At 36.6% G+C, this 25407-nt stretch overlaps 1 protein-coding gene across 1 annotated transcript in view; it reads left to right on the plus strand.

Moving 5' to 3' along the window:
• Positions 1 to 2301: 2301 nt before the first annotated feature.
• Positions 2302 to 25407, plus strand: part of TEX9 (testis expressed 9) — an 89305-nt gene continuing 66199 nt past the window's right edge. The window contains exons 1-2 of the mRNA XM_077128012.1: positions 2302 to 2506; positions 2607 to 2698. Of these exons, the coding sequence (XP_076984127.1) occupies positions 2480 to 2506; positions 2607 to 2698 (119 nt within the window). The 5' untranslated portion in view covers positions 2302 to 2479. The remainder of the gene's footprint in view (positions 2507 to 2606; positions 2699 to 25407) is intronic.

Here is a 25407-nt window from a genome sequence, read left to right on the forward strand (position 1 = left end):
ATGGGTGGAGACAAGTTGTCACCTAATCCAGTTTAACAATCACTCTTGATTAAATCACATCTCCAGGGAGATGATCTGATTACAGTTTCAACATACAGTATTTAGATTAAAACATGGCTTCTTCTAGGGGACATACATCCTTTCAAACTAGCACAACACCTTATTTTGAAATTGGAAGACTGAACACTGTGAATGTCAGTTTTCTTCAAATTAGTCTATAAGTTTAATATAGTTCCAGTTAAATCTCAGCAGGTTATTTTCAGGGAACTTGTAAAGCTGATTTTAAAGTTTAAGTGAAAGAGCATAGCCAAGATGTACCTGAATAACACTGTGGAGGGAATTTCCTAGTGAGACAGTAAGACATTATAGCACTCTAGTAATTAAGACACTGGTATTAATAAAGGAATAGACAGCTCAATAGAACAGAATAGAAAGCCCAGGTACAGACCAAGATATGGAAACTTGATTTGCCAGTAAAGTACATGATGATCCATTTTGCAGAAAAGGAAACATAAATAGTACATAAACTCATAAACATGAATAGATGTTCTACCTTATTATTAACTTCCAAATTAAACTACAGTGACCATCATTTCACTTTTACAAGGCAGGAAATATTAAAAAGAATTTTTAAAAGTATAATGTATTAGTCAGGGTTCTCAGGGAAACATAACCAACAGGAGATATCTGTGAATATGAGATATATAAAAGTGTCTCACACAACTGTGGGGATGCAAGACTCCAAAATCTGTATGGTAGGCTGTGAGCTGGCAGCGCCAACGAAGGTCCTCAGTGAACTCTCTAGATGAGGGTGGCTGGCTGAAACAGAGAGATTCTCTCTTCTGAAGTCTCTTCAAAAACTTTCAGATGATTAGATTAAACATCACTCATTGCAGAAGACACTCCCTTAGCTGACTGCAGTTACCAGCCATAGATGCAACCAATATGCTGATGATTTAAGTATAGGAAATGCCCTTACAACAACAGATAGGCCAATGCTTGCTTTATCAAACAACCAGGTACCATCACCTGGCAAAACTGACACATGAACCTGACCATCAAATATCCAGATCTTTCTAATATCATTCTCCAATAAAAGAAACAAGGCCTCCTTGGAGAAATGGCCGACCTAGGACCAGGGAAGAAAATAGGCAAGGTGAGTCTGTAGTGCTAGAGAGTACAGAAGTGCTTTAAAAACAAACAAACAACAATAATGTCAAGAAAAACACAGAAAACTCACAATGATCAGATGTCTTAGTTTGCCAGGCAGTTATGACAAATACCACACAGTGACTTGGCTTAGCCAACAATTTATTGGCTCATGGTTTTAGAGTCCAGAAGTCACAAATCCAGGTGTTGGTAAGGCCATGCTTTCTCCCAAAAGTGTGTAGTGTTTTGGTGCTGGCTTGCTGCAATCCTTGTGATTCCTTGGCTTGTGTCTTTGCCTCCCTTTACATGGTGATGTCCTTGATCTCCTCCTGTGGCTTTTTCTGACTTTTTTTTTTTTTTAAAAAAACCTCTAGTAATATGGATTAAGGTTCACCCTGATTCAGTTTGGCCATAATTAAATAGAATATTAAAAGATCCTATTCACAAATGAGTCCACACCTTAAAGGATGCATCATTTTTTAAGGGTCTTATTTACAAAGGGGTTCACACCCACAGGAGCATGGATTAAGATTAGGAATATGTCTTTGTTGGGGTTCCTAGTTCAATCTACCATATGGGGGTATGTCAGAGGGACACAGAGGCCAACTAAAAGGGCTTCCGGTGACCCAAACTGGAAGAATTGAATCAACAAAATAAAGTAGTATTGGATTATAACCCAAAGAATAAATTAAACACCCACAAGTGCACAGATTTAGATTTTGATTAATGATAAATCTAATGATGATTTAATAATGATTTAGATTAACGATTAAATAAATATATAGGGGAAATCGACAACTTGTCTGCTCAGAAGAATTCCAAATAATTTAAGTAGATATTCTGCCCTCAAGGAGGGGAACCATAACGCCCCACTTAAGTATGGGCTGCATATAGTGACTACCTCTCAAGGGAGACAGAATGGAAAAGTGGAAAAGTATAACCCTATAAAGGTTACCTCAAGCCAGATGATCAAGACTAGCATCAACAGTGATAAATCATGTTTAATAGTATGTATCCTTAATTCAGCATAGTTTGACCTCTGGGGGCTAGCTTGCTTATTACTGAGTATTAAAAACAGCCCCACCTGCGTTCCTTGGTCGATCTGTTCTAAATTCCTACCGCTGCGCACAGCCCGGCGGGTGGTTACTTCGCACCAGCTGATCGCCGACCACGCCCACCTCCGCAGCCCTCAGACCGCGCCCGGAGCGTGGAGCCGCAATCCGGAAGGAGCGCGCTAATAAGAAGGAGTCCGCGCCCAGGGCGGGAGGCTACCGGGGCTCTCGCGGGAAGATGCGCGGTTGCCTCGGTAACCGCGTCGCGGTCGCGAAAGATGGCGGGGCGAAGTCTTGGCCTCAGGGTCAGTTCAACTCCAAACTCCCGGGTAGCGAGTAGGTTCCCAGCGGGCGAAGGGACGGCGAACCTCTAACATCGGGACTGAAAGTATCTGTCTTTTACAGAAACAGAGAGTTCCAGGGATTCCTCTGCCGCCACGCTTTCCGCAACCTGCTACACCTGGACTGGATCTCCTTGCCAAGGAGCAAGAATATAAGTAAGAAATTCGGCGGTTGAGCTTCTTCTTTCTGAATGAGACTGCTTACAAGTATTTTTACGTTTGAAACTGACGGGTTCTTTAGGATTACTCCCTGACCCGCATTCCCTTCCCATCACCAGCTCGTCTGTCCCTCGTCTCTTTCACAGGAATAACTCTCCCGCCTCATAGAAGATACTTGGAAGGGGCGAAAATTTTGACCAATTAAACATGTTCGTCAGTAAGATGATATCGCTATAAGTGATTTGATAGCAGGAATTGCCCACGAATAGTTCAATTGCTAGTTTGGGAATTTTGCTTTATTTTTTAACACCTAGAATTTAGGTAGGGAAATTTTGATTTTGTTTCTACATTGAAAACATGTTTCTCATAAGGACCTTAGAATGCTCTCAGTGCAATCGTCGGCATTTTACACTAGGAAAATGAGACAGGAAATGATTTGCCCAGATGGATGTATCCTCTAATCTCTCGTTTGTTATGACAAAAGTTAGAAGTAAAATTCCCGTTCTTTTGACTCCTATTCAAGCTTTTCTTCCCTTTTTCTGCATGTACAACTCAGGATTACTCATTTTAAAAGCAAAACTGAAGCTTAGCTTTGGAGGGAAAGCGTACCGTTCCGGGAGTTAGTTCGAGTGCCAATTCCTACATACTTTTTAGTTTGATTTTTTAAAATTTAAAATCCATGCCTCCCAACTTACTGTTAAAGAAGACATAAATAAACTGAGAGACATACCGTATTCTCATGTTAGAAAATTCAGTACTGTAACCATGTCAGTTCTTTCAAATTAAACCCGTCTAATGCAATCACAACATTGTTTGTTTTAACTTTTTATTTAAAATATATATATACACATATATGTGTATATATGTATTATATACATATATATGTATATATATTTTTTAATCTTGAGCAACTGCTTACTCACTTGTAAAATAACGGGGTTAAATTGCGATCTGGGAAATTTCTTCCAATTCCAGCTGTCTATGATTCTGTTCTTAACATGCCTAAGTGTATAGAGGCCCAGAAATTGTTCTTATCTTCATTTGGTGGATCTGGGAGGAAGATTTCTCTGTTTATCTGCTCTCAAATTAGTTACAACTATCCTGATGAACAGGTGCTTTCTTTTTGGCTTATTACACTACTTCCCTAGTTTTCACATAGCAGCCAAAGTATTCTTGTCATTCCCTTGCTTAGAAGTCTGCGGTAGTTTCTTGTGCACTTCAAAAGCTCTGACACCTCTGACTCCTGCCTAACCTCTTGCTTGATCTTATGTCCTTTCCTCTTTAACTGCCACTCTCTAACTTTCTGGCCTTTTAGTTCTTGAAGCTGTTTTCCTGCTTTTTATCTTGAAGGCCATGCCTTCTACGTTTAATGCCCAGGGTGGCCTTCCTTGACTTTGGTAAGTAGGCTTCCCTGTTATTATTCTCCATTGTATCTTATTAATTTTTCTTTGCAGTTAGCATCATTTGTTACAATAGATTCATCTGTTTACTTTTTTTTGCCTGCCTCTTCTCCATTCAGCTGCAAGTTCCACAAGGGTAGGGACTTTGACTTTTATTTGCCATTGTATATACCCTTATGAGATACATTTTAACAACTTTCTTGTTATTGTAAAATAAAGTAACTAATTTAAAATTTGGAAAACAAGCTGGCAGTTCTTCAAACTGTTAAACCAAATCATCTATATTTAAAATTAAAGCATATTCAAAGTTAAAACTCAACTGTACTGTTTTTAGATGAACTAGACACATGTCAATTTTCAATAGTATATTCTATCTAATGAAATGGGCCTACTATCTCAGTTCAGGTGTGCATCGAGCAGCTGTATCTGTTGTCCATAAACAGTTCCGAAACAGCTGTACCCAAACCCAAATGGTTATTTTCATTATCATTTATCAGACAGGTAAATACCTTTGTTGATTAGGTTAATTCATTTAGTTAATTCATTTAGAGTATATTTTGTGCCTAGTTATGGTGGGTCCTTAGGTATACAGTCCTGCTTAAACTAAGACATCTACAGGAGCTAACATAAAATAGCACAAGCCTTTTTATGGTAAAGGTGGCCTGCAGTTACTTGTTCTCTTATCTGTGCTCTGAGGTGTGCAGATCTGAGGCATATGAACAGAGCAGCTCGTTGGTGCTGTTGGAAGCTTCTGTTGTATTTCTGTGCCATCTGCATTGGTGAGAAAGTGAGTTCATAAAAGAGTATCTGTTTTGCCACCTGTCGTCTTGGTGTTATGGTTTTTTTCAATCAGCATAACACAGCACTTCTGAGAGACCTCAATCCAGAATTCAGTTCTTGTCAAATAGTTGGAGAAAATAATCACTGTTTGAGAGAATTGACTAAGAAACATGCTAATCATTCAATTCAGTAGATTTTCCAGGCTTTCTGCCTGTTTTGTGAACCAGACAACTAAAGAGTAAAATAACCTGACCTCGGTTTTAATTGGTCAGTTTTGATTAGTGAGGTGAGCATACCTTCTTCCCAAATCCAGATTACATTGGATTCGTAGGTTAATTGGCAGGGAGTTGACATCTTTCTGTTTTACTGAATCTTCCCTTGCATTAATATGGTACATTTTCATTGATATGTTTTGTCTTTTAATAGTAGTTTATCATTTTAATACATAAAAGTCTTGCATGTATAGTCTGTTTCAAAGTGCCTTTTAGTTTCTGTTGCTACATCACATTTTCTAATTGGTGAAATGTATAGTAACATCGATTTTGTTTGTTGCTCTTACATCTGTATTTACTACCTTTACAGATCTTCAGCCCTGCTGTGCTTTCTTATTCATTCAGGTAAATGTCTCTTGTAAATTCCGATAGATGTTCCTTTACAATTTTTCATGCATCTTCATTTTTCTTGATCTGACTATGACCTCCAGTGGAATATAGAATAGAAAAAGTGATGGTGAGCATCCTTATATTGGTTATGATTTTAAGGGGTCTGCTTTTATCACTGTAGCTGAGGCTTGCTGTAGGTTTGGGTAGGTTCCGTTTGTCAGATTTAAAGAAGTTATGCTCTTTGGTTTCTGATTTGAATGACTGTTAAATCTTAACAGAATGTTTTTTTCCTGCATTAATTGAGGTGATCATATGGTTTGCCCCCTCCTTTTAATGTTGTAACATACTGAACTTCAAAGCCAATTTCTTGTTTTCCTAAAGACTGCTGAATTTGATTGCTATAATTTATACAAGTTATTATTATTTCTTTTATATCTATGAACAAATGTGAGATTGGTCTTATATATTTTTCTAATTCTTTCTCTTTATTTTGTTAGCAATATTATTCTTACTAAATGAAATAAGCTGAATAATTTTCCTTTTCTTGGAAGCTCTTTGTAAATAGCAATTTTATGCCTATTGAAAGTTTGATTAAAATTGTGAATCTGGGTCTGGTGTTACTTTTGTTGTTGAAGGAAATTTTTGCCTCAGTTCAATTTATTTAATAATTATTTAGCTATACTATTGTTCCAGAATAAATTTTGGTTATTTGATGATTTTCTAGTAAAATGTCCATTTCTTGTGTGTTTTAAAATATATTGACATAAATTTATTCTGATTATGTTCTTATGTTTTAAGTCTTAACTATCTGTTACCTTTTCTACCAGCCTGTTTTGGAAGAGTTCCAAAATTGTTTATTTTTGCTTTCTTTCATTTTGTCTGTCATGCTTGCTGGAAGAGGTATCTATTTTATTGGTATTTTCAGAGAACTAGGTTTTGGTATTCTTGCCTATCTCTTTATGTAAATTTTTCTTCTCTTAGTTTTCTCTTATCTTTATTATTTCCATCTCTTTTAATTGTGGTGGGCTTATTATTTCCTTTTTTAGCTTCTTGAGTTCATATATTTTGCTTTCCCTGTTTTTTTTTTTAATACATGTAAATTTCTCTCCAACTACAGTTTAACTGTATTTCAGGACCTTTTTGATATGTTTTTATTCTGTGATTATTCTAAATATTTTATAATTTTCATAGTGCATGTTCTTTTAGATTATTTAGTGTTTTTTTTTAGTTCTCAAGCATATAAGGTTTTTGTTTGCTTGTTTGTTTTGTTTTTATTTTAAATTTTATATTTAATTGCACTATGATCAGAAAATGTACATGACATGATTTTTAAAATGCATTTGAACATATTTTGTGACCAAGAATATGTTCAGTTTTTGTAAAGTAATAATGTGTTCTTTGATAGAAAATATATTTACTATTTGTTGACTAACCTATTAGATCAAACTAATTAATTTTGTTGCTCATAACACCTGTATCCTCATTTTTTTCCTGTTAGCTCTATTGGTTTGAGAGACATATCAAATCATCTTTAATTATAGTTGAAAAAATTTCTCCTCATAATTCTATCAGTTTTTTGCTTGGAGGCTATATAGTTCGTTTTACGTAAGTCGTCTTGATGAATTAAACCTTTTATTGTTATGTAGTGTCTGTTATATCTTTTTTAAATTAGCAAATATTATTTTTAGAGAAGTTTTAGGTTTACAGAAAAATTAAGCAGAGTAGTGGTCCCACAAACCCCATATCCACTCACTATGTCCTCTGTTGTTAGCATCTTGCATTAGTGTGGTATATTTGTTACAAATGCTAAACCAATATTCATACATTATTATTAATTGAAGTCCATAATTTACATTAGGTAAATCTCTCTACAGTTTGTGGGTTTGTACAAATGCATAGTCATGTATCTACATTACAGTATTATTCAGAATGATTTCACTGTCCCCAAAATCCTGTTCTCCATCTATTCATCCCTTCTTCCTACCCCTCACGCCCAAACCCTAGCAAGCAGTGATGTTTTACTGTCACTATAGTTTTGCCTTTTCTAGGATGTCATAAACTTGGAATCATACAGTATGTTTCCTTTTCAGACTGTCTTCTTTCATTTGGTAATATGCTGTTAACATTGCTCCGTGTCTCTTTGTGGCTTTGTAGCACAGTTCTTTCTGTTCCTAAATAATATTCCCTCTGTGGGCTTTCTTGATTTCCTTAATTAATAAACATTAAGGGGCTGTCTTCATAATCAGAAGACTTCAAAGTTGTAAAACAAGACAAAGGGGTACAAGTAGGGTCAGTCACGAGTTATCATGAGGCTTTTACAATTGCAAGGTAAAGATTATATAGTAATATAATCGTTACAAAAAAATCAAGGTATCTGGATTACAACATTCTATGAACTTTAGCATCAGTTTGTCAATTTGTCCAAAATAACTGCAGTTTTGATCGGGATTGTTGACTCATTGTTCAAGTTAGGAAGAACAGACATTTTAACAACATTGAGTCTTCCTGTCCATGAATATAGGATATCATTCTTTCTCTTTTTTATTTTGTTATCAATATTATTGATATTTGATTTATTTAAATCTTCTTGGATTTCTTTCATCAGAGTTTTACAGTTATTTCATATAGATATGTACATATTTTGTTAGACTTATACCTATTTCACTTTTTGATGCTAATGTAAATATTGCTGCGTTTTTAATTTCAAATTCTACTTGTTCATTGCTACTTTATATAGAAAAGTAGTATTAACCTTGTATCATGCAACTTTGCTACATATATTCGTTCCAAGAGTTTTTTTTTTTTTTTTACTGATTCTTTATGATTTTCTACACAGACAGAGAGTCTTTGGGACTGTCTACCTTCTGTTAACAAAGATAGCTTTGCTTTCCCCTTACTGGTCTGTATACCTTTCTTGTCTTACTGCATTAGCTAGAATGTCCAGTGTGATATTGCATAGGGTGGTGAAAGGCAGCGTCCTTGCTTTGTTCCAAGTCTTACGGGGAAAACATCTAGCACTAGCATTAGATGTTAGCTGCAGTGTTTTTGTAGATGTACCTCATCAACTTGAGAAAGTTCCCCTCTATTCTTGCTTTACTGAGAGTTATCATCATTAATGCTGTTGGACTTAGTCAAAACTTTTTTCTGCATCAATTGATGTAATTATGTGATTTTTCTGTTTTAGCCTCTTGATATGGTGGATTATAATAATTGATTTTTTTTGTCTTTTTTTTATTAATTAAAAAAAGAATTAACAAAACAATTAGAAATCATTCCAATCTACATGTACAATCAGTAATTCTTAATAACATCACATAGTTGCATATTCATCATTTCTTAGTACATTTGCATCGATTTAGAAAAAGAAATAAAAAGACATCAGAATAAGAATTAAAACAATAATAGAAAGAAAAAACAAAAACAAAAACAAAAACAAAAACAAAAAACCTATACCTCACATGCAGCTTCATTCAGTGTTTTAACATAATTGCGTTACAATTGGGTAGTATTGTGCTGTCCATTTCTGAGTTTTTATATCCAGTCCCGTTGTACAATCTGTATCCCTTCAGCTCCAATTATCCCTTCTCTCTTTTTTTTTTTAATTAACGGAAAAAAAGAAATTAACCCAACATTTAGAGATCATACCATTCTACATATGCAATCATTAATTCTTAACATCATCACATAGATGCATGATCATCATTTCTTAGTACATATGCATTGGTTTAGAAGAACTAGCAACATAACCGAAAAAGATATAGAATGTTAATATAGAGAAAAAAATAAAAGTAATAATAGTAAAATCAAAACAAAACAAAACAAAACAAAACAAAAACCTATAGCTCAGATGCAGCTTCATTCAGTGTTTTAACATGATTACTTTACAATTAGGTATTATTGTGCTGTCCATTTTTGAGTTTTTGTATCTAGTCCTGTTACACCGTCTGTATCCCTTCAACTCCAATTGGCCATTATCTTACCCTGTTTCTACCTCCTGCTGGACTCTGTTATCAAGGACATATTCCCAATTTATTCTCGAATGTCTGTTCACATCAGTGGGACCATACAGTATTTGTCCTTTAGTTTTTGGCTAGACTCACTCAGCATAATGTTCTCTAGGTCCATCCATGTTATTACATGCTTCATAAGTTTATCCTGTCTTAAAGCTGCATAGTATTCCATCATATGTATATACCACAGTTTGTTTAGCCACTCTTCTGTTGATGGAGATTTCGACTGTTTCCATCTCTTTGCAATTGTAAATAACGCTGCTATAAACATTGGTGTGCAAATGTCCGTTTGTGTCTTTGCCCTTAAGTCCTTTGAGTATATTCCCAGCAATGGTATTGCTGGGTCGTATGGTAATTCTATATTCAGCTTTTTGAGGAACCGCCAAACTGCCTTCCACAGTGGTTGCACCATTTGACATTCCCACCAACAGTGGATAAGTGTGCCTCTTTCTCCGCATCCTCTCCAGCACTTGTCATTTTCTGTTTTGTTGATAATGGCCATTCTGGTGGGTGTGAGATGATATCTCATTGTGGTTTTGATTTGCATTTCTCTAATGGCCAGGGACATTGAGCATCTCTTCATGTGCCTCTTGGCCATCCGTATTTCCTCTTCTGAGAGGTGTCTGTTCAAGTCTTTTTCCCATTTTGTAATTGGGTTGGCTGTCTTTTTGTTGTTGAGATGAACAATCCCTTTATAAATTCTGGATACTAGACCTTTATCTGATATATCATTTCCAAATATTGTCTCCCATTGTGAAGGCTGTCTTTCTACTTTCTTGATGAAGTTCTTTGATGCACAAAAGTGTTTAATTTTGAGGAGTTCCCATTTATTTATTTCCTTCTTCAGTGCTCTTGCTTTAGGTTTAAGGTCCATAAAACCGCCTCCAGTTGTAAGATCCATAAGATATCTCCCAACATTTTCCTCTAACTGTTTTATGGTCTTAGACCTAATGTTTAGATCTTTGATCCATTTTGAGTTAACTTTTGTATAGGGTGTGAGAGATGGGTCTTCTTTCATTCTTTTGCATATGGATATCCAGTTCTCTAGGCACCATTTATTGAAGAGACTGCTCTGTCCCAGGTGAGTTGGCTTGACTGCCTTATCAAAGATCAAATGTCCATAGATGAGAGGGTCTATATCTGAGCACTCTATTCGATTCCATTGGTCGATATATCTATCTTTATGCCAATACCATGCTGTTTTGACCACTGTGGCTTCATAATATGCCTTAAAGTCAGGCAGCGCGAGACCTCCAGCTTCGTTTTTTTCCTCAAGATGTTTTTAGCAATTCGGGGCACCCTGCCCTTCCAGATAAATTTGCTTATTGGTTTTTCTATTTCTGAAAAATAAGTTGTTGGGATTTTGATTGGTATTGCATTGAATCTGTAAATCAATTTAGGTAGGATTGACATCTTAACTATATTTAGTCTTCCAATCCATGAACACGGTATGCCCTTCCATCTATTTAGGTCTTCTGTGATTTCTTTTAGTAGTTTTTTGTAGTTTTCTTTATATAGGTTTTTTGTCTCTTTAGTTAAATTTATTCCTAGGTATTTTATTCTTTTAGTTGCAATTGTAAATGGGATTCATTTCTTGATTTCCCCCTCAGCTTGTTCATTACTAGTGTATAGAAAAGCTACAGATTTTTGAATGTTGATCTTGTAACCTGCTACTTTGCTGTACTCATTTATTAGCTCTAGTAGTTTTGTTGTGGATTTTTCCGGGTTTTCGACGTATAGTATCATATCGTCTGCAAACAGTGATAGTTTTACTTCTTCCTTTCCAATTTTGATGCCTTGTATTTCTTTTTCTTGTCTAATTGCTCTGGCTAGAACCTCCAACACAATGTTGAATAATAGTGGTGATAGTGGACATCCTTGTCTTGTTCCTGATCTTAGGGGGAAAGTTTTCAGTTTTTCCCCATTGAGGATGATATTAGCTGTGGGTTTTTCATATATTCCCTCTATCATTTTAAGGAAGTTCCCTTGTATTCCTATCCTTTGAAGTGTTTTCAACAGGAAAGGATGTTGAATCTTGTTGAATGCCTTCTCTGCATCAATTGAGATGATCATGTGATTTTTCTGCTTTAATTTGTTGATATGGTGTATTACATTAATTGATTTTCTTATGTTGAACCATCCTTGCATACCTGGGATGAATCCTACTTGGTCATGATGTATAATTCTTTTAATGTGTTGTTGGATATGATTTGCTAGAATTTTATTGAGGATTTTTGCATCTGTATTCATTAGAGAGATTGGTCTGTAGTTTTCTTTTTTTGTAATATCTTTGCCTGGTTTTGGTATGAGGGTGATGTTGGCTTCATAGAATGAATTAGGCAGTTTTCCCTCCACTTCGATTTTTTTGAAGAGTTTGAGGAGAATTGGTACTAATTCTTTCTGGAACGTTTGGTAGAATTCACATGTGAAGCCATCTGGTCCTGGACTTTTCTTTTTAGGAAGTTTTTGAATGACTAATTCAATTTCTTTACTTGTGATTGGTTTGTTGAGGTCATCTATGTCTTCTTGAGTCAAAGTTGGTTGTTCATGTCTTTCCAGGAACCCGTCCATTTCATCTAAATTGTTGTATTTATTAGCGTAAAGTTGTTCATAGTATCCTGTTATTACCTCCTTTATTTCTGTGAGGTCAGTAGTTATGTCTCCTCTTCCATTTCTGATCTTATTTATTTGCATCCTCTCTCTTCTTCTTTTGTCAATCTTGATAGGGGCCCATCAATCTTATTGATTTTCTCATAGAACCAACTTCTGGTCTTATTGATTTTCTCTACCGTTTTCATATTTTCAATTTCATTTATTTCTGCTCTAATCTTTGTTATTTCTTTCCTTTTGCTTGCTTTGGGATTAGTTTGCTGTTCTTTCTCCAGTTCTTCCAATTGAACAGTTAATTCCTGCATTTTTGCCTTTTCTTCTTTTCTGATATAGGCATTTAGGGCAATAAATTTCCCTCTTAGCACTGCCTTTGCTGCGTCCCATAAGTTTTGATATGTTGTGTTTTCATTTTCATTTGCCTCGAGGTATCTACTAATTTCTCTTGCAATTTAATTTCTTCTTTGACCCACTTGTTGTTTAAGAGTGTGTTGTTGAGCCTCCAGGTATTTGTGAATTTTCTGGCATTCCGCCTATTATTGATTTCCAACTTCATTCCTTTATGATCCGAGAAAGTGTTGTGTATGATTTCAATCTTTTTAAATTTGTTAAGACTTGCTTTGTGACCCAGCATATGGTCTATCTTTGAGAATGATCCATGAGCACTTGAGAAAAAGGTGTATCCTGCTGTTGTGGGATGTAATGTCCTATAAATGTGTGTTAAGTCTAGCTCCTTTATAGTAATATTCAGATTCTCTATTTCTTTATTGATCCTCTGTCTAGATGTTCTGTCCATTGATGAGAGTGAGGAATTGAAGTCTCCAACTATTATGGTATTTGTGTCTATTTCCCTTTTCAGTGTTTGCAGTGTATTCCTCACGTATTTTGGGGCATTCTGGTTCGGTGCATAAATATTTATGATTGTTATGTCTTCTTGTTTAATTGTTCCTTTTATTAGTATATAGTGTCCTTCTTTGTCTCTTTTAACTGTTTTACATTTGAAGTCTAACTTGTTGGATATTAGTATAGCCACTCCTGCTCTTTTCTGGTTGTTATTTGCATGAAATATCTTTTCCCAACCTTTCACTTTCAACCTATGTTTATCTTTGGGTCTAAGATGTGTTTCCTGTAGACAGCATATAGAAGGATCCTGTTTTTTAATCCATTCTGCCAATCTATGTCTTTTGATTGGGGAATTCAGTCCATTGACATTTAGTGTTATTACTGTTTGGATAATATTTTCCTCTGCCATTTTGCATTTTGTATTATATATATCATATCTGACTTTCCTTCTTTCTACACTCTTCTCCATACCTCTCTCTTCTGTCTTTTCGGTTCTGACTCTAGTGCTCCCTTTAGTATTTCTTGCAGAGCTGGTCTCTTGGTCACAAATTCTCTCAGTGACTTTTTGTCTGAGAATGTTTTAATTTCTCCCTCATTTTTGAAGGACAATTTTGCTGGATATAGGAGTCTTGGCTGGCAGTTTTTCTCTTTTAGTAGTTTAAATATATCATCCCACTGTCTTCTAGCTTCCATGGTTTCTGCTGAGAAATCTACGCATAGTCTTATTGGGTTTCCCTTGTATGTGATGGATTGTTTTTCTCTTGCTGCTTTCAAGATCCTCTCTTTCTCTTTGACCTCTGACATTCTAACTAGTAAGTGTCTTGGAGAACGCCTATTTGGGTCTAATCTCTTTGGGGTGCGCTGCACTTCTTGGATCTGTAATTTTAGGTCTTTCATAAGAGTTGGGAAATTTTCAGTGATAATTTCTTCCGTTAGTTTTTCTCCTCCTTTTCCCTTCTCTTCTCCTTCTGGGACACCCACAACACGTATATTTGTGCGGTTCATATTGTCCTTGAGTTCCCTGATACCCTGTTCAAATTTTTCCATTCTTTTCCCGATAGTTTCTGTTTGTTTTTGGAATTCAGATGTTCCATCCTCCAAATCACTAATTCTATCTTCTGTCTCTTTGAATCTATCATTGTAGGTATCCATTGTTTTTTCTATCTTTTCTACTTTGTCCTTCACTTCCATAAGTTCTGTGATTTGTTTTTTTCAGTTTTTCTATTTCTTCTTTATGTTCATCCCATGTCTTCTTCATGTCCTCCCTCAATTTATCGATTTCGTTTTTGAAGAGGTTTTCCATTTCTGTTCGTATATTTAGCATTAGTTGTCTCAGCTCCTGTATCTCATTTGAACTATTGGTTTGTTCCTTTGACTGGGCCATATTTTCAATTATTTGAGCGTGATCCGTTATCTTCTGTTGGCGTCTGCGCATTTAGACAGATTTCCCTGGGTATTGGATCCAAAAGTTTGGAAGATTTTTCTGTGAAATCTCTGGGTTCTGTTTTTCTTATCCTGCCCAGTAGGTGGCGCTCGTGGCACACGTTTGTCTGCGGGTCCCACCAGTAAAAGGTGCTGTGGGACCTTAAACTTTGGAAAACTCTCGCCGTCCGGGGGGTTCGCTAGCCGAAATGGCTTGAGCCGGCCCGGGGTCCAAACGCAGGGAGGGTTGCTGGTCGCCGCAGCCTGGGAAAAAGCCCGTCCGAATTTCCGAGTCGGCCCTGGGCAACAAGCGTGGCGGGAGGGCGCCAGCGGCAGTGGCCCGCCTGAGAGATTGCACGTTCCCCGGGAGTCACGGGTTTGGAAAGGGCCTCCCCCACCCGTCACCTTTCTCCGTGGCCTGGGGATTTCCGATCCAATTCTCTCAGTTGGTCTGGGGGGCTGCACGTGGTGTGGGCGCCAGTCGCCTTGGTTTCAGGGGACTGCCTCTCCAATTCTCCCAGCCGGCCCGGGAAGGGGGAAGGGAGTGACTCCAGCCGCTTGCCACCCCGCCCGGTGAGGCCCGTGCGCCTCGGCGATCTCACCCGAGCTGCTTCTCTCAGCCAGCCAGCCGTTCCAGGATGGGGTACGCTGTCTTTTTTATCTCTGTTGTGGCTTTGGGCGCTTTCTGTATCGTTTCTACTCCCCTAGTAGCTGTCCTGGAGAAGAAACCAAGATCCGCGCGTCTTACTAAGCCGTCATCTTCCAGGAAGTCTCCAATAATTGATTTTTGAATATTGATCCAGTCTCGCATATGTGGAAACCCCACTTGGTCATGGTGTGTAATTCTTTTTACACAGTGTTGGATTCATTTGCTTAATATTTTGTTGAGGATTTTTGCATCTGTGTTCACAAGAGACAGTATACTTGTAATTTCTTTGATTGATTTTGGTTTTAGAGTAATTCTAATAGAATTATAGAATGAGTTAGGAAATGTTCCTTCTGCTTCTATTTCTGGAAGAGATTGTTGCATAGTGATATATTTTCCTTAAATGTTTGGTAGTATTCACCAGTAGCACCTGGGCCTTGTGCTTTGTAATTTGGAAGGTTGTTCATTATTGATTCAGTTTCTTTAATAGATATAATCCTATTCAGATATCAGTTTCTCATGTGAGTTTTAATAAATTGTGCTTCAAGGAATTGGTCCATTTCATCTGTTATCAAATTTGTGGCCATAGAATTTTCATACTTTTTCTGTATTATTCTTTTAATTATCTAAGCCAATAGTAGTGATGGTCCCTCTTTCATTTCTGACATTAATAATTTATGTCTTCCCTCCTTTTTCTTGATTAGTCTGACTAGATGTTTACCAATTTTATTTATCATTTCAGTGAAACAGCTTAGGTTTTGTTGATTTTTTTGCCTATTGTTTTCCTGATTTCAATTTAATTGATTTTTGCTCTAATATTTATTCTGCTTATTTTGGTTTTAATTTGCTTTTGTTTTTCTAGTTTCTTAAGGTAGAAGTTTAGATTGTTGATATGAGATATTTCTTCTTTTCTAATGTATAAGTTCAATGCTATAAATTTTCCTCTAAGCACTCTTTTGTTGCATTCCACAAATTTTAATGTGTTGCATTTTCATTTTCATTTAGTTCAAAATATTTTAAATTTTTTCTTGAAGTTTCTTCTTTGACCCATATGTTATTCAGAGGTGTGTTGTTCAATCTCCAAATGTTTTGGGATTTTCTAACAATTTTTCTCTTATTTTTAGTTTAATTCCATTTTGATCTTAGTGCATATTTGGTATGATTTCTATTCTTTTAAAAGTTTTAAGGTGCATTTTATGGCCTAGGATATGGTCCATTTTTGTGAATATTCCATGTGACCTAGAGAAGAATGTGTATTCTATTGTGGTCAGATGGAGTATTTGATAAATGTATTATATCAGGTTGATTGATAGTGCTCTTCACTTCCACTATGCCTAATCTGGTTTTCTACCTGCTGTATCTATCAGTTGCTTACATGGGAGTGCTGAAGTCTCCAAATATAATGGTAAATTTATCTATTTCCTCCTGGAATTTTATCAGTTTTTGCCTCATGTATTTTGACCATCTGTTATTAGGCACATATATATTAAGGGTTAGTATATCTTCCTGGGGGAATTGACCTTTTTATCATTATGTAATTCTCTTTATCGCTGATAATTATCTCTGAAGTCTGCTTTGCCTGAAATTAATATAGCTACTCCAGCTTTCTTTTGATTGAGTATCTTTTGGAACCTCTTTACTTTTATCTATCTGTGTGTTTATATTTAAAGTGAGTGTTCTTGTAGACAATATATAGTTGGGATATTTTTAAAATCCACTGGGACCATCTTGACTGTCTTCTAAATGGCTATTTACATAATTTATATTTGAAGTGATTATTGATATTATTGGATTAATAGCTCCTATGTAACTATTTTCTATTCTTTACCTTTGTTCTTTGTTTCTTTTTAAATCTTCTATTATTTTTCTTTTTCTTTTTTAAAATTTATTAATTAAAAAATAAGAAACAAAATAAAACATACATAATCAGTAATTCACAATATCATCACCTACTTGCATATTCATCATTTCTTAGAACATTTGCATTAATTCAGAAAAAGAAACAAAAAGAAATGAAACTAACACGGGAAAGAAAAAAAAGATTATACCTATCATACCCTTTACCCCTTGCCTTCATTGATCACTAGCATTTCAAACTAAATTTATTTTAACATTTCTTCCCCCTATTATTTATTTTTATTCCATATGTTCTACTTGTCTGTTGACAAGGTAGATAAAAGGAGCATCAGACACAAGGTTTTCACAATCACACAATCACATTGTTACAGCTGTATCTTATTCAATCATCCTCAAGAAACATGGCCACTGGAACACAGCTCTACATTTTCAGGCAGTTCCCTCCAGCCTCTCCATTACATCTTGAATAACAAGATGATATCTACTTCATGCATAAGAATAACCTCCAGGATAACCTCTCGACTCTGTTTGGAATCTCTCAGCCATTGACACTTTGTCTCATTTCCCTCTTCCCCCTTTTGGTCGAGAAGGTTTTCTCAATCCCTTGATGCTACATCTCAGCTCATTCTAGGGTTTTTCTCAATCCCTTGGTGCTGAGTCTAAACTCATTCCAAGATCTCTGTCCCACGTTGCCAGGAAGGTCCACACCCCTGGGAGTCATGTCCCACGTAGAGAGGGGTAGGGTGGTGAGACTGCTCGTTGTGTTGGCTGGAGAGAGGGGCCACATCTGAACAACAAAAGAGGCTCTCTTGGGGGTGACTCTTAGACCTAAATTTTAAGTAGACTTGACCTATCCATTGCGGGGTTAAGTTTCATATGAACAAACCCCAAGACTGGGGGCTCTGCCTGTAGCTTTGGTTGTCCACACTGCTTGTGAGAATATCAAGAATTCAACTTGGGGAAGTTGAATTTCTCCCCGTTCTCACCACTTCCCGAAGGGGGCTTTGCAGCTACTTTTCCACTCACTGATCGAATCACTCTGGGATTCATCAGGGCATCGCTCTAGACAAACCAGCAAAATCTCATGTCCTGCCTGAGATTCCAAGTACTTATGGCGTTCGATCAAACTATCTATATAAGTTATATTAGGAAATGCACTAGTCAAAATATAAATTTTGTAACTAATAAACATTTTTGCTTTAGTCTCACACAGAAGGTGACATTTTAAAATATTAATTACCATCTATTTTCAGTACCCTGCAATAATGACATTCCTTTGTTCTTCCTCATGCAAAAACATTTTTAAAATTGTACCTTGTACAGTTCACTATTATTATACGCTCTAGGCATTCCTAGATTATATCATCTCAATCTTTAACATCTATCTTGCTTTCTGATTTCAATATGTCCCCAGCCCTCCTCCCTCTATCGTTCTCATATGCAGCTTCATTCAGTGTTTTAACATAATTACATTACAGTTAGGTAGTATTGTGCTGTCCATTTCTGAGTTTTTGCATCCAGTCCTGTTGCACAGTCTGTATCCCTTCAGCTCCAATTACCCAATATCTTACCCTATTTCTATCTCCTGATGGTCTCTGTTACGAACAAAATATTCCAAGTTTAATCACTAATGTCAGTTCATATCAATGAGACCATGCAGTATTTGTCCTTTAGTTTTTGGCTAGTCTCACTCAGCATAATGTTCTCAAGGTCCATCCATGTTGTTACTTACTTCATAAGTTTGTTCTGTCTTAAAGCTGCATAGTATTCCGTCGTATGTATATATCACAGTTTGTTTAGCCACTTGTCTGTTGATGGATATTTTGGCTGTTTCCATCTCCTTGCAATTGTAAATAATGCTACTATAAACATTGGTGTGCAAATGTCCGTTTGTGTCTTTGCCTTTAAGTTCTCTGAGTAGATACCTAGCAATGGTATTGCTGGGTCATATGGCAATTCTATATTCAGCTTTTTGAGGAACCGCCAAACTACCTTCCACAGTGGTTGCACCATTTGACATTCCCACCAACAGTGAATAAGTGCCTCTTTCTCCACATCCTCTCCAGCACTTGTCATTTTCTGTTTTGTTGATAATGGTGGGTGTGAGATGATATCTCATTGTGGTTTTGATTTGCATTTCTCTAATGGCCAGGGGCATTGAGAATCTCTTCATGTAAATTTTGGCCGTTTGTATTTCCTCTTCTGAGAGGTGTCTGTTCAAGTCTTTTTCCCATTTTGTAATTGGATTGGCTGTCTTTTTGTTGTTGAGTTGAACAATCTCTTTGTAAATTCTGGATACTAGGCCTTTATCTGATATGTCGTTTCCAAATATTGTCTCCCATTGTGTGGGCTGTCTTTTTACTTTCTTGATGAAGTTCTTTGATGCACGAAAGTGTTTAATTTTGAAGAGTTCCCATTTCTTTCTTTCTTTCTTCAGTACTCTTGCTTTAAGTGTAAGGTCTATAAAACTGCCTCCAATTATAAGATTTATAAGATATTTCTCTACATTTTCCTCTAACTATTTTATGGTATTAGACCTGATGTTTAGATCTTTGATCCATTTTGAGTTAACTATGGTATAGGGTGTGAGATACGGGTCCTCTTTCATTCTTTTGCATATGGATATCCAGTTTTTTAGGCACCATTTATTGAAGAGACTGTTCTGTCCCGGGTGAGTTGGCTTGACTGCCTTATCCAAATGTCCATAGATGAGAGGGTCTGTATCTGAACACTCTATGTGATTCCATTGGTCAATATATCTATCTTTATGCCAGTACCATGCTGTTTTGACCACTGTGGCTTCATAATATGCCTTAAAATCAGGCAGCGTGAGACCTCCAGCTTCGTTTTTTTTCCCTCAGGATACTTTTAGCAATTCGGGGCACCCTGCCCTTCCAGATAAATTTGCTTATTGATTTTGTATTTCTGAAAAGTAAGTTGTTGGGATTTTGATTGGTATTGCGTTGAATCTATAAATCAATTTAGGTAGAATTGACATCTTAACTATATTTAGTCTTCCAATCCATGAACATGGTATGCCCTTCCATATTTAGGTCTTCTGTGATTTCTTTTAACAGTTTTTTGTAGTTTTCTTTGTATAGTTCTTTTGTCTCTTTAGTTAAATTTATTCCTAAGTATTTTATTCTTTTAGTTGCAATTGTAAATGGAGTTTGTTTCTTGATTTCCCCCTCAGATTGTTCATTACTAGTGTATAGAAACACTACAGATCTTTGAATGTTGATCTTGTAACCTGCCACTTTGCTGTACTCGTTTTTTCGCTCTAGTAGTTTTGCTGTGGATTTTTCGGGGTTTTCAACATATGGTATCATATCATCTGCAAACAGTGATAGGTTTACTTCTTCCTTTCCAATTTTGATGCTTGTATTTCTTTTTCTTGTCTAATTGTTCTGGCTAGAACTTCCAACACAATATTGAATAACAGTGGTGATAGTGGACATCCTTGTCTTGTTCCTGATCTTAGGGGGAATGTTTTCAATTTTTCCCCATTGAGGATGATATTAGCTGTGGGTTTTTCATATATTCCCTTCATCATTTTAAGGAAGTTCCCTTGTATTCCTATCCTTTGAAGTGTTTTCAACAGGAAAGGATGTTGAATCTTGTCAAATGCCTTCTCTGCATCAATTGAGATGGTCATGTGATTTTTCTGCTTTGATTTGTTGATATGGTGTATTACACTAATTAATTGTATTTCTTATGTTGAACCGTCCTTGCATACCTGGGATGAATCCTACTTGGTCATGATGTATAATTCTTTTAATGCGTTGCTTGATTCGATTTGCTAGAATTTTGTTGATGATTTTTGCATCTATATTCATTAGAGAGATTGGTCTGTAGTTTTCTTTTTTGTAATATCTTTGCCTGGTTTTGGTATGAGGGTGATGTTGGCTTCATAGAATGAATTAGGTAGCTTTCCCTCCGCTTCAATTTTTTTGAAGAGTTTGAGCAGGATTGGTACTAATTCTTTCTGGAATGTTTCGTAGAATTCACATGTGAAGCCATCTGGTCCTGGACTTTTCTTTTTGGTAAGCTTTTTAATGACTGATTCAATTTCTTTACTTGTGATTGGTTTGTTGAGGTCATCTATTTCTTCTTGAGTCAAAGTTGGTTGTTCATGCCTTTCTAGGAACTTGTCTGTTTCATCTACATTGTTGTATTTATTAGCGTAAAGTTGTTCATAGTATCCTGTTATTACCTCCTTTATTTCTGTGAGGTCAGTGGTTATGTCTCCTCTTCCATTTCTGATCTTATTTGTTTGTATCCTCTCTCTTCTTCTTTTTGTCAATCTTGCTAAGGGCCCATCAATCTTATTGATTTTCTCATAGAACCAGCTTCTGGTTTTATTGATTTTCTCAATTGTTTTCATGTTCTCAATTTCATTTATTTCTGTTCTAATCTTTGTTATTTCTTTCCTTTTGCTTGCTTTGGGGTTAGTTTGCTGTTTTTTCTCCAGTTCTTCCAAGTGGACAGTTAATTCCCGAGTTTTTGCCCTTTCTTCTTTTTTGATATAGGCATTTAGGGCAATAAAGTTCTCTCTTAGCACTGCCTTTGCTACATCCCATAAGTTTTGATATGTTGTGTTTTCATTTTCATTTGCCTTGAGATATTTACTGATGTCTCTTGTAATTTCTTCCTTGACCCACTGGTTGTTTAAGAGTATGTTGTTGAGCCTCCACATATTTGTGAATTTTCTGGCGCTTTGCCTATTATTGATTTCCAACTTCATTTCCTTATGATCTGAGAAAGTGTTTTGTATGATTTCAATCTTTTTAAATTTGTTGAGAATTGCTTTGTGACCCAGCATATGGTCTGTCTTTGAGAATGATCCATGAGCACTTGAGAAAAATGTGTATCCTGCTGTTGTGCAGTGTAATGTTCTATAAATGTCTGTTAAGTCTGGCTCATTTATTGTAATATTCAAATTCTCTGTTTCTTTATTGATCCTCTGTCTAGATGTTCTGTCCATTGATGAAAGTGCGGGATTGAAGTCTCCAACTATTATGGTGGATGTGTCTATTTCCCTTTTCAGTATTTGCAGTGTTTGCCTCATGTATTTTGGGGCATTCTGGTTCGGTGCATAAATATTTATGATTGTTATGTCTTCTTGTTGAATTGTTCCTTTTATTAGTAGATAGTATCCTTCTTTGTCTCTTTTAACTGTTGTACATTTGAAGTCTAATTTGTTGGATACTACTATAGCTACTCCTGCTCTTTTCTGGTTGTTATTTGCATGAAATATCTTTTCCCAACCTTTTACTTTCAACCTATGTTTATCTTTGGGTCTAAGATGTGTTTCCTGTAGACAGCATATAGAAGGATCCTGTTTTTTAATCCATTCTGCCAGTCTATGTCTTTTGATTGGGGAGTTCAATCCATTAACATTTAGTGTTATTACTGTATGGGTAGTACTTTCTTCTACCATTTTTCCTTTTGTATTTTATATGTCATGTCTAATTTTCCTTCTTTCTACACTGTTCTCCACACGTCTCTCTTGTGTCTTTTCGTATCTGTCTCTAGTGCTCTCTTTAGTATTTCTTGCAGAGCTGGTCTCTTGGTCACAAATTCTCTCAGTGATTTTTTGTCTGAAAATGTTTTAATTTCTCCCTCGTTTTTGAAGGACAGTTTTGCTGGATATAGAATTCTTGGTTGGCAGTTTTTCTCTTTTAGTAATTTAAATATATCATCCCACTCTCTTCTCGCCTCCATGGTTTCTGCTGAGAAATCTACACATAGTCTTATTGGGTTTCCCTTGTATGTGATGGATTGCTTTTCTCTTGCTGCTTTCAAGATCCTCTCTTTCTCTTTGACCTCTGACATTCTGACTAGTAAGTATCTTGCAGAATGTCTCTTTGGATCTATTCTCTTTGGGGTGCGCTGCACTTCTTGGATCTGTAATTTTAGGTCTTTGATAAGATTTGGGAAATTTTCAGTGATAATTTCTCCATTAGTTTTTCTCCTCCTTTTCCCTTCTCTTCTCCTTCCAGGACACCCACAACACGTATATTTGTGCGCTTCATACTATCATTCAATTCCCTGAGTCCCTGCTCATATTTTTCCCTATAGTTTCTGTATCTTGTCGGATTTCAGATGTTCCATCCTCCAGTTCACTAATCCTAACCTCTGTCTCTTGAAATCAACCATTGTAGGTTTCCATTGTTTTTTTCATCTCTTATACTATATCTTTCATCCCCATAAGTTCCGTGATTTGTTTTTTCAGACTTTCCATTTCTTCTTTTTGTTCATTCCTTGCCTTCTTCATATCCTCCCTCAATTTGTTGATTTGGTTTTTGATGAGGTTTTCCATGTCTGTTCGTATATTCTGAATTAGTTGTTTCAGCTCTTCTATCTCAATTGAAATATTGGTTTGTTCCTTTGACTGGGCCATATCTTCAATTTTCCTGGTGTGATTTGTTATTTTTTGCTGGCGTCTAGACATTTAATTACCTTTATTAGTTTATTCTGGTGATTGCTTTCACTTCTCTTACCTAGGGTTTTCTTGCTAGATGAATTTGTTGTTTATCTGTTCTTTGACCTTCAGTTCAGCTTTTTCTGGACCTCTAACTTAGGTTTTGTTTAACAGAGGATAATTTTTCAGTTCTTGTTTTCTTGTTTCTTGCCCCGCTTGTATGGTGCCTTTTCCCTCCCCACCCTTAGGAGGGTCTACGTAGGTATTATAGACTCCTGCCAGGTTTTCCCGGACTAAACTGGCCTCCTATCAGGGGCCAGGAGTCACCTGCTTCAGTTTTCCCTGAGGGTGAGACCCAGCAGGTTAAGAGACTTTCCTGTGATGTCTCTGGGCTCTGTTTTTCTTATCATTCCCAGTATTTTGTGCGTCTGTCTGTGGGTTGCACCAGCAAAAGATGTTGCTGCACTTTTAACTTTGGAAGACTCTCCCTGCTGGGGGTGTGGTGGAGACAGAGGAGAGGTTGTAGGCTGGTTTTAATGGCTTCAAATTGCCAAGCCCTGGGGTCTGAATTCCTTGAGGGAGAGATTCCACCTGAGTTGGGCTTCACTCCTCCCCTGGGGAAGGCACAGGCGGGAGACAGCTCTGAAAGCAGTCTGTTTATGCCTATGCGTAGGGCAGTTGCAGCCCGAGTAGTCCCACCACTGAATCCAGAGGCTGCCAAGTCTCTGTAGAGACACAGCCTCTAAAGCCTCTGTTTTCTCCCCTTTCCTCTTTTCCCGTGAGCCCAATGAGCGACCTCTGCCTTGACCAGGTTTAGAGTCTCTTTCCTTTCCCTCTGGGAAGCCGCCTGTGGGGGAGGGGCGCCGGGTGCCGTGGCTTGGGGAACTCACAGTTTTGAGGGGGCTTGCAGCCAGTCCAGCTGGTCCCAACTGGTGTACGCTGTGTGTCCGGTTACTGACGTGGCTCCGGGAGCTGTTCTGTACTGTTTCTGGTTATTTAGTAATTGTTCTGGAGGACGAACTAAAACGTGCACATTGCTAAGCCGCCATCTTGGCCCCTCTCCTAAATCTTCTGTTATTTTTCTGCCTTCTCTGGTTTCAGTTGAGCATTTTGTATGAGTATTTTTTCCTCTTTGCTTTGTATTACAATTATACTTCCTCTAAAAATATTTTAAGTGGTAGCCCCAGAATTTGCAGTATATCCTCACAACTAATCTAAGTCCACTTTCAAGTACACTATATTTCTTCATGTGTAGTGCACATACCTTTTAACAGAGTATTCCCAATTTTTCCCTCTTGTCCCTTTCAATGTTGCCATCAATTATTTCATTTATCTATAAACTGAAATCACTTAATACATTGTAGCTGTTATTTTGAACCAACTGTTATCTATTAGATCAATTAAGAATAAGAACTATAAGTAAATTTATTTTACCTTCATTTATTCCTTTTCTGATGCTCTTCCTTTCTTTCTGTAGATAAGAGTTTGAGTTTCATTTTCCTTGTCTCTGAAAAGCTTCTGTTAACATTTCTGAAAGGCAAGTCTATTGGCAACAAATTCCTTCAACTTTTATTTATATGAGAAAGACTTTATTTCTCCTTCACTTTTGAAGGATTATTTTGCTAGACAGTGAATTGTAGGTTGGTTTTATTTTCTTTCAACACTTTAAATATTTCACTCCACTCTCTTCTTGCCTGCATAATTTCTGAAGAGAAGTCCAATGTGATTCTTATCTTTGTTCTTGATTTTCTGAAGCTTGAAAATGATATGCTTAGGTATATATTTTTTGCTATTTATCCTGCTTGGTGAATTGGAAATTTCTTGGCCATTATTACTTCAAATCTTTCTTCTGTTCCTTTCTCCTTTTCTATTCTTTCTGATACTCCAATTACCCATGTGTTGCACCTTATGTAATTGTCTGACAGTTCTAGGATATTCTGTTCTATCTTTTTCACTTTTTTTTTTGGAAGTTTCTACTGTATCCTCAAGCCCACTGATTCTTTCCTTGACCTTGTTCAGTCTGTTTCTATCAAAGTGTTTGTGAATTCTAGCATTTCCTTTTGTTTTTTTTCTCCTTTACATGGGCAGGCACCAGAAATCGAACCCAGGTCTCTG

The sequence above is a fragment of the Tamandua tetradactyla genome, chromosome 14 (assembly GCF_023851605.1).
Source record: "Tamandua tetradactyla isolate mTamTet1 chromosome 14, mTamTet1.pri, whole genome shotgun sequence".
Taxonomy (NCBI): domain Eukaryota; kingdom Metazoa; phylum Chordata; class Mammalia; order Pilosa; family Myrmecophagidae; genus Tamandua; species Tamandua tetradactyla.